This window comes from Lactuca virosa, chromosome 2 (genome assembly GCF_052849685.1).
Source record: "Lactuca virosa cultivar CGN04683 chromosome 2, Lactuca_virosa_CGN04683_v6, whole genome shotgun sequence".
Classification (NCBI taxonomy): Eukaryota; Viridiplantae; Streptophyta; class Magnoliopsida; order Asterales; family Asteraceae; genus Lactuca; species Lactuca virosa.
The window spans coordinates 270,164,617-270,177,314 of NC_136427.1; the positions used below are offsets into that span (position 1 = coordinate 270,164,617).

Here is a 12,698-nt window from a genome sequence, read left to right on the forward strand (position 1 = left end):
GACTACAATGACAGCCAACCATGGTGGCTACCGACATGCTGTCTTCTTCTGCCGTCACCAACCACTGTGAGAGGTGGTTTTATGTGTGATATGGTATGGGGCTGTATGGGCGTTTCTCAGCCGGAAAACTCGAAGAAAAACCCCCACCACCACCATGAGGTGGTGGCTTCCACCTCATGTCGTCGTTCTGCCGCCACCAGCCGCCACCTTGGGTGGCTGTGTGCTTATGTGTGTATGTTTGGACCTAAAACTTATAACTTCTGCCATAAGAATGGTGGTTGCCACCTCTTGCAGCATGGACCGCCGACCACCACTGCCCGAGGTGGCAGTGGGTGGTGCCCGACTTATTATATATATATATATATATATATATATATATATATAATTAATTAATTCGCTAATCATCTAACTTAAGGTGTTCGAAACCCTAATTAGGGTTTAGAAAACCCTAGTTTGGAGTTGGTCGGGACCCACATTAAAGCTATTAATTAAACTTAAAATAATACAAATTCTCTACAATTAACTTAATGCAATATTAGAATTTATGGATTAAGTCCTTAAGGGGTTAAGTGTGGCACACTAACCCTAGTTATCATTTTATGTGAAAAACCCTAGAATCGGGGAGCTCTAATTGGACAATAACCGGGCTCGTATTTTGGGTTCTTGATGGGATTATTATTTCACCCGAGAACGACTAAGTCAAACCTTAATCAGTCATACCCTTAAGTGATTAAGTCATTAATAGGTTAAGTGTTTTACTTAACCCTAATTTTCATTTCATGTGAGGTGGTCACTGTTGCAAGTGACTATGACCTGTGATCGGGTATTGACTCAAACATCTTCCTGTATGTGATTAGAAGTGAGTCGAAGTTGGTAGAGTTCTTCGTTACTACAGTGATTATCTACGCGCATATCGAGGTGAGTCTCTTCACTGTTCTATGGGTCGAAGGCACCAATGCTGACCCATTTAGTTTTTGTATTATAGGAAGACCTGGGGTGGCCCTTGGCAATCTGTATGCAAGACCAGAGTCTGAACGTTGGCAGTTAATTGGTTAGAAATGGTAGATTGTATGCTATTTGTCTTTGTGATGCTTGCATGGAAGACCAGGAGGTGGCTCCTGGCACTTGTCTGTAAGACCCAGGGTTGTGGCCCCCGGCCTAGCAAGGAAGACCACGAGGCGGATCGTGGCATAATGGCAAGACTATAGATGTCACATAACACTCTTATTGATTGATTGGATATGTATGTTATGTATGGTTTGTTTGATATGTATGGTATGTGGTATTTGGGAAACTCACTAAGCTTTGTGCTTACAGTTGTGGTTTATGGTTTCAGGTACTTCCGGTTAGAAAGGGAGGGGCCCGGCTTGATCGCAGCGCATACATCCGTGTTTTCCGCAACATGAGATTTTGGGAATGAACTCTGATAATTGTTTTATTTTGAAATGTTTTCTAAATGTTTGGATAAGTTACATTAGTATTTTGACTATAATAAAAATGAAATTTTCACCCTGGATTTTTGGGGATGTTGCACCAAATGACAGTCGTACCCTTCTAAACGGCCTCAATACCTCCATCTTAAGCCTTAATCATCTCACCTCAACTTCAAAGCTTACCCACAACGTCGGTATCACGGACACCGATGCTCGTATCGATTTTCTAGCCTCCTAGGAGCATAATTTGTTCAAAACCTTCACTTTTCGCCCCTTTTCTCACCTACTGCTCCATGGAATGTTTGGGTATCAAATGGGGTCAAATAAGCCAACTTAAGGCTTTTATTTTTTGCAAAGTCAGTTAGGACGCACCGCATCAATTAAAGAGGCGTGACATGCTTTCGGGTAAATTCCAACTTAACTTTGGACGACCAAGATCAATTTTGTCTAGCATATCTTTATCCACACATAAAGTAATCAAATCATTCAACATTTCTTGTGACATTGATGACCTAATTCTTTGATAAATCCAACTTTGAAAAGTTCTATGTACCAATGCTAAAATGACAAGAATGGTTAATATGATTCTATATGCTAAGAGATTCTAACCATCAAGACTTAGGAATTGATACGACATAATCGACTAATCCATTTTCTCGTTTCTTGATTACTTCATAGGCCGTCAATTTACAATTCGTTGATTCGATTTCCTCAATTTTGGTTCCACCTACCCACCTTCTTTATTAAGATGGTTATTCTATGTATGTTATTGCTTTTTACTACTTCACTAATGTATCAAATTTGGGCATTTGAATTTGGCTTATTCTCACTTCTTATAAAATAACTTATTTTTTTTCTTAAAAATATACTAATCATTATATATTAATATTACATAGTCCTTAAATTTTTTGGTCTCCTTAGAATGATGGGCCCTAGACGGTGTCCCGCTTGGAAATTGTCTGGGTCGGGCCTGTTTTGGATGGATACCTACAAAAAAATGTCTGGGTGTGCGTGAGGTGTAAGTTTTTGAGGTGTAATTTTGTGATATGTAGTAAGGTGAGGGTAATAGAGACAACCAAAAACACATAAATAAGAGAATGATGTGTGTTTGAGAAGAAGGCGATAAAATGGTGTTTCATTATTTAAAGAGATGTGTGGCCATATGTAATGTCTCGACCCAATAAGTGGTGGGAGGTGAGCATGGAATAGGAGAATGTGGGTGACATTTTTAATGTTGCAAAACATGAGCTCTGGTTTACTATTTGATACAGATATACGAGGACAAGAAAATTTATTTAGGTGTATATTTTATGAAAAAACATGTAAATGAATTGATTATCACATTCACCAATATTATCAAATAATAAAGATTTTTTTCACACCCAAATTGAGTTTTAACATACGTATAAAAGTGTAGGAATCTATAAAAGACATTTGATTTCTATTTCAGTGGACATGCTTATACAACATGTGAATAATGGTCAAGAAGAATGACATAATATATTAAACCACTAAGACTATGAATATGATATGTCCATACATCGGAGTAAAAAAATATCAACCGAAAAGTTAACGAAATAATTGAAAGTAACCAAAGGGGAGTCTAAAATGTTTTCCAAGTGGATCATTGAGAGGTCCAAGTTGTTGATGCCAAAGAGAGGTATTATATGACACAAAAACTTGAGGAAAATGAGATGTAAGGGTATAAAAGTCACCAGAACTATCACGTCGAAATAGAAGTTGATAAGTTTGGTACTGGTAGTCCTTCATATAAAAACCAAATTTATAGAAATCTCAACACGCATCCGTACAAGCAAGGTGGGGAACATAATTTAGGTTTTTTATGATATTACGAGTAATAAGGATGTTATGTAAGTAAATGGGTCAATAAGGATATGTGGATATGGCCTATTCATATTGTAGGAATAAGGGACGTGTTACTACTAACAACGACCGAAACAAATTATACATATCACAAATGGTGTGTGAAATGGGGATGTGCATATATCAACCATTGTTATACATGTCATTAAGCATTATCATGTTGAACAGTTTGGGTAAATTTATGACTTGATTAGAGCGATCATTCGAAAATCCACTTGAAGGGGTTGTTAAACTTGTCATTAAGCATTATCATGGTGTTCTTGGGGCCTAGACCTGTGGTTGGAACATTGTAGATTAACATTTGTGCATTGCATTATTGGGCTAGACCTGCTCAAAAGAATTTGGTTGTGTTGATGGGGGCAATTATTAGGGGGATTAGTTCATGGCCCACGTTGTTGGCATGTTGTTGATGAAAGGGGTTATAGAAGGGTTTTTTGGCAACCTAGTCCTGCTGCAACAACTGCCCAATCTACAATGGCGGGTTTTAAAAATTATGTAACGGAGGTTGAGACCTTGTCCTTAGTCTTGATATTTTCATTTCATGTTAAGGATCGTAAGATATGAAAGTTGATCAAAATGAGAGGATTCTTGTGTTAGGAATTGAGACAGGGTACACGCAGCGGAAACACTATCACACACTCACAAACGAAACGAGAAAATAAAGCAATAAAGAACACAAGGATTTTACGTGGTTCGGATTCGGTGTAAATCCTACGTCCACGGGCTGCAACTAGATTTTCTTATTAACTTAATAAGATTACAATTTATAACTCTACAAGTTATATTTGATGCACACATGCAAAGGGTTACATCGCACATATATATATATATATATATATATATATATATATATATATATATATATATATATATATATATATAGGAGAGAGAGCCGTACACTTTTCTTGATTCACACAAATTTGCCGTCCATATTGACAAAATTGCCGCAATTGAGAAAAAGGAGTCATCATTTAATAATTTAATATTTCTTGCCGTCCATTGTTTGACCATGCAAAAGATGCGTCCAAATAATAAACAATTGATTTGCCGACATGTACGTCCATTCAATATTAAACAATTGAATTGTTTAATATTTGTCAAGTTACATTTATGGCCCTTGAATTCTTAGGAACTTGTCAATTTGTTCAAGACTCCATAAATCTTAACAATCTCCCACTTGGAGGCTTGAACAACTTTAGCTTTTCTCCGCCATTCAACTCTCAATTATTCCAGTAATCTTAAAAAAACAACCAAGTCCTTTTAGGCTTCCAGTTCCAATGAACAAGCTAAAACTTAGTCTGATTTCTCTAGTTGCAGCCGCCCCTCATCATCAATTACTAGAAGGGCCAGTTGAAGCTCCCACTAGCTCCAACTCAGCCGTGGCTAATCCCACCACCGACTCATCCTCTGTCTCAACTGGTTTGGACACTCCACCGGATCCAGAGATACACCGAGGACCACTAACACTCTCCAAACATATCAAACATCCAACAGGAGAGAAATTTTCAGTCTTAGTCTTCAAAACCCAACGGCTCTTCGTAACTGTACCCGGAACACGCCCCGTGCTCCCACTGTCACAGAATCTCCTGACTGGTTTAGACTTTCCGACTCGTTCAGCTAACATCCCCTTGGCTTCAGAATTCATGTTTGCAAAATGAACTCTCTTAGCCGTAGATTTAGCGAACCAGATTTTGTATTGCTTAATCGGGATGATCATACTTCCCTCAGCAGGTACCTCAACCATATACAATGACCCACGCTTCAAACCTTGAGCAATCACCGAATTACCATTGACCACCATCCATTTACCACCACCAAACCTTACTTCCAGTCCTTGTTTATCCAACTGACCAACAGAAATCAATTTCTTTTTCAGCTCCGGAATCACCTTGACATTTTTCAGGTTCCATGTAGTTCCCAATGAAGTAACCAGATCAATATCTCCCATGCCCGTTACCTGAAGCATCTCGTCATTTTCCAACCGTACCTTCCTAAAATCTCCTTCTTTTAGATTCACCATCGTTTCCCCGTTGTCCATGACGTGAAACGAAGCCCCTGAATCCATGACCCAAGAGTCTACAGAACTTTCCATACTGAGTATCAATGCATCATCCTCAGACACACTCTCAGCACCAGCAATGTTCAATTCTTTCTTTGGACATTGACTCTTAACATGTCCCACTTCTTGACAGTTCCAGCATTTCACATTCTTCAAAGTTCTAGAAGAACTTTTTCCCCGACTTCCACTGCTCCTGCTATTCCCTCTACCTCTTCCGACATTTAATAAATCAGAAGAGGAAGATCCACCTTGATTCTTGCGTCTGATATCCTCGCCTAGAACCAAATCTCTAACCCCTTCAAAAGTCATACCACTGGTCCCCACGGAACTCGTAACAGCAGTAACTATTCCGGACCAGCTATCAGGTAGGGAAGCTAGTAGCAGCGAAGCTTGAGTCTCATTATCAAATTTAATTCCCACAGATGATAATCTGGACAAAATTGAATTTAGATTATTAATGTGAACTGTAACTGAGCCTTCCTCATTCATCCTTGTAGTGAACAACTCCTTCATCAAGAACACCTTGTTAGCCGCCGATGGTTTCTCATACATATTTGACAGAGCCTCCATCATACCACGCGCCGTGGTTTCATTCATGATGTTGAAAGCAACGCTCTTCGTCAATGACAATGTAATAACCGCCTTGGCTTTCTTGTCCTTTGAGTTCCACGCATCTTCAGCAACTTTTTCAATTTTCTCCGGTTTGTCTCCGAGTACCATGTCCAAGTCTTTCTGACATAGCAATGCTTCTAATTGCATTTTCCACCAGCTAAAATCAGAACCATTGAACCTTTCGATTATAATCTTGTCTTCAGCCATTACGACAAACAAGATACAAATCAGGTACACTCGTGCGTGATAAAAAAAAAACGATCGTACCCTCCAAACCTCGCTAACCAGGCTCTGATACCAGTTGTTAGGAATTGAGACAGGGTACACGCAGCGGAAACACTATCACACACTCACAAACGAAACGAGAAAATAAAGCAATAAAGAACACAAGGATTTTACGTGGTTCGGATTCGGTGTAAATCCTACGTCCACGGGCTGCAACTAGATTTTCTTATTAACTTAATAAGATTACAATTTATAACTCTACAAGTTATATTTGATGCACACATGCAAAGGGTTACATCGCACATATATATATAGGAGAGAGAGCCGTACACTTTTCTTGATTTACACAAATTTGCCGTCCATATTGACAAAATTGCCGCAATTGAGAAAAAAGAGCCATCATTTAATAATTTAATATTTCTTGCCGTCCATTGTTTGACCATGCAAAAGATGCGTTCAAATAATAAACAATTGATTTGCGGACATGTACTATCCATTCAATATTAAACAATTGAATTGTTTAATATTTGTCAAGTTACATTTATAGCCCTTGAATTCTTAGGAACTTGTCAATTTGTTCAAGACTCCATAAATCTTAACATCTTGATGACAAATTTGAGTCACCTGTTTTTCTTCGAGAAGAAGCATTAATCTAGTTTCCAAGATAGTTGAGATAGATGATCGATGACGGATGAGACTATTTAAGTATTTATGTAGTCGTATTTGGGCGACAATTTGTTTATCATATACGCAACAAAATTTTACGCCAATGGTTGAATCGATATTATCAAGAAGGTATTAGATAGCCTTGATTCAGGTATAAATTGTTATTAAATTATTAAATAGTCTTTGATTGTGATTTGGCTTGTCAAGTTGAATAGCTTATGTACATTTGTTGTCGCAAAACAAGGTCTCCAATTTGTCAGTATTTGCTGAGTTCTAGAGTTTCTTTTCAAGATCATTTGAAGAAGATTAGGAGGCATCGTTTCGTATATCCACAGTTTGACGACCAAGAACACGAAAATCCGCAAGTGGCTTGATCATTGTTGGTCCCATTGATGTGACCAAGAACACGAAAATCAGTGCAATTGGTTTCAAGAGATTTCAAAGAGTTTCTTTTGGGCGTCATGATTAAATCGTCCAAAATCAAGGGTTAAGGTAAATAATGTTTTTATATTGTGATTTCATAGGGTTTTTATAATTTCTTCTTGTATCTTCCATTAAACATCAATATATAGGGATGAGCAAAAAGCCAAAAACCAAACCGGAAACCAAAAAACCCCGACATAACCGAAACCAAAGCAATAACCGGCGGTTTAAGTTTGAATTTTACAAAAAGCGAAAAATAACGGTTTGGTTCGGTTTTGACGTATAAAACCGCTCGAAAAAACCGAACCGAAGCACGCGCGCGCACACACACACACACACATATATATATATATATATATATATATATATATATATATATATATATATATATATATATATATATATATATATATATATTATTTATCGTTTTTAACTTTTAGTTTTAGAGTTTAGACTTTATCCTTTAGTACTTTATGTTTATTTTCAACAAACTGTTAATGGTGTTAAACTTTGATCTTTTGAACACTTTTATGCTTCTAGAATACTAGAATCTGTACTCTTTATTTTAGTACAACGTACTTTCACTGGGTTTAAACCAAAAAAACTAGAAAAAAAAAAGGAGCTCATAAACCCACAGTTTAAAATCGAAAACCAATAAACCCAACCCGGAAAACCAAACCATGCAAAAACCGAACCTATATTGGTTTAAAAACCGAAAAACCAACTTTCTGGTTTAGTTTGGTTTTAATCAAAAACCGACTCAACCGACCAATGTTCATCCCTATGAGTATATATAATTTTACAACGATTTGATATAGACTTATACAAAGAAGGCCCAAAATAGGCCCAACTATAATCATCTATAGTTGATACATGTACAGCACTAATAAAAACTAATGACAAAATTGATTTATTGCAATAACATATTTTATAATATTATTTCATATAATAATTATCTATAAAACAAATCGTTATCAGTCTAGGTTCATAACTGTCACATTTTAAAATACTATGCAATTTAAGGGATCAACCGTGTTACAACCTCTATCATCTTAAGGGTCTCAAAAACATATTGAGGATGTAAATTGATTTTGGATCATTGCCAAAATCATATAACATGTTTCTTGTCAATTACCGTCTCAAATTTGATACCATATTCTGTTTTTATAGCTTTCACATTTGGGTAGGTGACACTTTGTAAAGTTCATCCTTAAAACCAAGAAATTTAGGATTAAAAAAAAAACATGTATACCAAATTATGTTCGCGAAAGGTTCCCTTTCCATTAAATTTAAAAAAAAAAAAAAAAGGGTTAAGTTGGTTTACCAAGACAATTTTTTTCTTTTGATTATTTATTATTCCTATGGATTACTTCTCCCTCTGTTACTTTTTGTAGCAACACCACTCTTACAAATATACAACTCACGAAATCATAACGTTAAAAAAAATACAAGAAGAAGAAGCACCATATGCAAAAAAAACATAAATTCTGCAAGATTTTCACCCCATAAGCCCTAACCATATGAGTTATATAACCATCTTCACATTGGATGATATTTGGGATGCGACTTTCTTGATCTTTGTGCATGATGCATAGAGCGTGCCATTCTCATTTGTAGTTCTGTTAAATCAAGAAAACAAATGTTTTAGATACGGAAGATAAAAATCCAAAAAAATATAAAAATACTTTTCTAGTTTAAGGAAGAATATAATTAACTAACTAGTAACTAGATCAAAGGAAAGTGACATACTACATATATATAGTACGTAATTATGGCTCTGATTCTTGGTAAACATTGCATGCAGAAACTCCTATACTTTTCGAATTCACATCATATGATGACAGAACCTTTCTCTGCACCCACCAACATCATCATCATCATCATCTTAACACAATATTCATGTTACATGCTACCTACACTACACTAAACCCACCCCAAGGGCACAGTGGTAAATTCACCGTTTTGAATCGAACAACAATTCAAACCAATAGAAATAAATTTGCAAACTACATAGTATATATATAGAGGCTCATGAAAAAGGGCATAATTGATAATTACCATTGGCTCAAAGTCTGGACTTGATAAGTTCACTGTCAGGTTTCTCATCAACAGTAACACCTCAACATTCAAACCAAAACAAATTAATAAAGGATCTTTGTTATGTTGATATAAAATCCAACATATCTATGTTACTAAAATAAATCTACCAATCTACTTTTGATTTTTCTTTCACCTTTTTGCCTATTGCTGATTTGGCATTAATTTGGATTGCCACATAAGCAAAAAGTTGAAAAAAAATTCAAATGGTAACCACGTACAGGTTCTCGAGGTTAAAAAAAAAAACTACTGTCTTGGTAGAAAATCATTAGTATGTTGCTATTAAGGGTAAAAAAATAAGTGTATAGCCATTATTATTTCCTGCAATTTTCCTTAAAATAAATGATAAATCTAATCATTAATTCATTATATCATGACTCACTGTTTCAAAGTTTATAGGATCCATCTCCTTTAGTTTCTGCACATGCCCTTTACTCTCTGGATCAAAAACACTTCCAATAAAGCTATAAACTTCAGAAAAATCCGGTGTACCTGAAAAAAAAAAAAAATAATAACAACACTAATTACAAAATTACCTACATATATATATATATATATATATATATATATATATATATATATATATATATATATATATATATATATATAGACACATGCATATATTAGGAGAAGAAGAAGGGTACCATAGAGGACAGAACCTTGTTCAGAACTTTGCATTTCTCTATTTGAGCTTCCTATACCACTACTCCTTCCTGTCCCCTTTGATCCAGTGTCAGCTGAAATGCAATATAACTAAGTCTCAATATCTTATAGAGTATAATTTTATAAACATGCCTGACATATATATATATATATATATATATATATATATATATATATATATATATATATATATATACACTGAAGAGATGAGAGATTACAAACATGCATGAACGCCTTCATATCCATGGAGATCATATTCAATTTCATCTTGTGGTGGTAAGATTCGACCAGATGGGCTCATAAGCAGGGAGGTATCATGATCCCATGAAGAGTATCCAGATGCAAGCCCACTCAGGGAAGATGCATAGCCCAATGATGCTTGAAGTGGCAATAAAACTGCCACAAGTAAAGTCAAATTAAGAAAAGGTTTGAAATTTATATAAAATTAAGTGAGAGTATATTATTATTAACCATTTTTGGGAGCTTTTTGTGGATAGGGATGTGTGGCCTTGCGTTTGGGGCGAGGTGGTGGAACATGTGCTATTGATCCGTTCTTTTGGACCTTTAGAAAATACTTTTGGGCATGACTTCGTATCTGAAAATTTCATTAATTACTTTACTACCATGCATCAATTCAAACTTTGGGACATATATTGCATTTGTAATTAAGCTAAAATATGTACTTGTTTTCAGTTACTCATATAATTGCACCTGAATTACTGTCTTGGAACCAACAAAGTCTTCGATTTTCTTCCAGTCACGATCAAACCTGTCAAGTACATAAACAATGATATAAGGAGATTTATAACTACTAATCTTCATTTCAACAGATCTTGCTTGATTAGAAAGACTAGCCACATGAAATACACATTAATGGAGTTTCTGACTCCATTCTACTCTATATATCCGTTTACATTCCTTCTCAATCAGTCAATTGGAAATGAATTACAAATTAAGATATCTAATAGTATTTTTTAGTATCAACGTCATCATTAACTATTATCAGTTCTCATCTTTCAGTTCTTGCCATAATACACGAAATTAGTAATTATTGTACTCTAAAGGTACGCATGATGAAATCAAAATCAAAAAACATTGAAGGCTAGAAACCTCCCACGCTACAGATAAATCATCAATCAAATCAAAAAGAAATGATAAGGATACCTCCTTCATTACTTCCAATCATATGATCAAACTATGAATCGAATCGATAAGTTAAGCGCGAATTAAATTAATTTATATATAAAAAAAACAATCAAAATTACTAACAATTGAAGAGCTTCGAGGAACTTATCGTGTTCTTCTTCAGTCCAACTCTCTCTCGACTTGGTAATAGTATAGGGCTTCCGTACCTTCTTACCAGAACTGTCCGTGGGCGTCGAATTCGCCGCCATTGATGACGACGACGAATGCGTAGAAATTTTATTCGAATTGCTCATCACTATTCTTGTGAATGCATAGGAGAATTCCAGAGAGAGAAAGGGAGAGACAGAGAGACAGAGGGAGGATGGCTGTGCAGCGTTTTGCAGTCTCGTCAGTCTGTGTGTATGGATATGTTGTGTGGTTCAGGTGATCTGAAGCTGGCGTTCAATTAATCGCACCACTTGTTAGACGTTTGTTTTCCATTCTTTCTATCTAAGACCTTCTACTTTGAAAGATTTGATAAATTTAACCCTAGTTTAATCAATTCACTATTTGGTAACCCATTAGATTCATGTCTCAAGTAAGGAACGCACAACACATTATAAATCTCATATTTAATCATCTCCAGTGATTAGTGGTAGTATTGCTGTTAATACTTATTTAAAATATTCTTTTGCCCGATTCTACAAAGTAAGAAATGAAAAAGGTAAAATAAGAAAAATATAAATAATTTTGTTGTATAATATAATATATAATATACGTATACAGTTTATACCATAGAAAATAAAACAAACGGATGGAAGTCATAGTGATGGACAAGAACGAAGGGAGTTTAAAAAATTGGACTGGCTTGGCATTTTGGTTGTCTGATATATATGCTCGGGTTTGGCATATGGTTTGGACCTCAATTTTGACCTAACATTATATATATATATATATATATATATATATATATATATATATATATATATATATATATATATATAATTGTTGATTAAACATAAAAGTTAGTTAAGTTAAGTAATAATTTATATCACCGTGTCACTTTAGCTTTTTGATAGTTACTTCATCGTCACATCATTTTTAACATTCTATACGCTCCACACGTCATATAGATGGGTTGGGTTAACATGATTTTCTATTTTTCTTTCTTGCTTTAATTTTTACAGTTCAATATTTAAAAAAAAAAACAAAAAAACAAACAAACATGTTATTTACATACTTTGATAGTCGACAATATTTTCACGAGGTGTAATCAGTTACTCCTTATCGTTGTTGTTGTTATGTCCATTTTGTAGTTTGGATGTCGAGACAATTCATTATCTCTTTTTCACTTACGAGATGACAACTGGCATATGGAGTTTATGTTGTTAGTGTGGGTTGGATATGTCAATTTGCTCCTCTTTTTATGAATGAATTGATTAACTGTCATCCACTCGATTGACGCTTAGTGCTCAACAGTGTATTGATGTGGTTGGTGCAACCTTGATTAG

General features: G+C 35.2%; 1 protein-coding gene across 3 annotated transcripts; it reads right to left on the reverse strand.

Moving 5' to 3' along the window:
- Positions 1-8,621: 8,621 nt before the first annotated feature.
- LOC145161056 (protein REVEILLE 8-like) lies at positions 8,622-11,759 on the reverse strand. 3 transcript variants are annotated; one of them, XM_079080492.1, is made up of 9 exons: positions 11,332-11,755; positions 10,774-10,831; positions 10,534-10,657; positions 10,285-10,458; positions 10,044-10,136; positions 9,782-9,891; positions 9,361-9,420; positions 9,052-9,155; positions 8,622-8,921 (listed from the first exon to the last, which is right to left on the reverse strand). In XM_079080492.1, exons 1-8 carry the CDS (start codon positions 11,499-11,501, stop codon positions 9,072-9,074), a joined length of 873 nt encoding a protein of 290 aa, XP_078936618.1. In that variant the 5' UTR covers positions 11,502-11,755; the 3' UTR covers positions 8,622-8,921; positions 9,052-9,071. The 3 variants fall into 3 exon arrangements, with proteins under 3 accessions (XP_078936618.1, XP_078936619.1, XP_078936620.1); XM_079080493.1 differs by having other exon boundaries at positions 10,059-10,136; positions 11,332-11,753; XM_079080494.1 differs by lacking the exon at positions 9,052-9,155 and having other exon boundaries at positions 11,332-11,759.
- Between the last annotated feature and the right edge of the window lie 939 nt (positions 11,760-12,698).

What these genes read in the sequence shown, in the direction of transcription:
- LOC145161056 (XM_079080492.1), bottom strand. Translation starts at nt 11,501, where the DNA reads ATGAGCAATTCGAATAAAATTTCTACGCATTCGTCGTCGTCATCAATG. An exon ending in TTCCTCGAAGCTCTTCAATT is followed by an intron (nt 10,832 to 11,331) that starts GTTAGTAATTTT and finishes TGTACTTGACAG; the next exon opens with GTTTGATCGTGACTGGAAGA. An exon ending in ATATGAAGGCGTTCATGCAT is followed by an intron (nt 10,137 to 10,284) that starts GTTTGTAATCTC and finishes ATTGCATTTCAG; the next exon opens with CTGACACTGGATCAAAGGGG.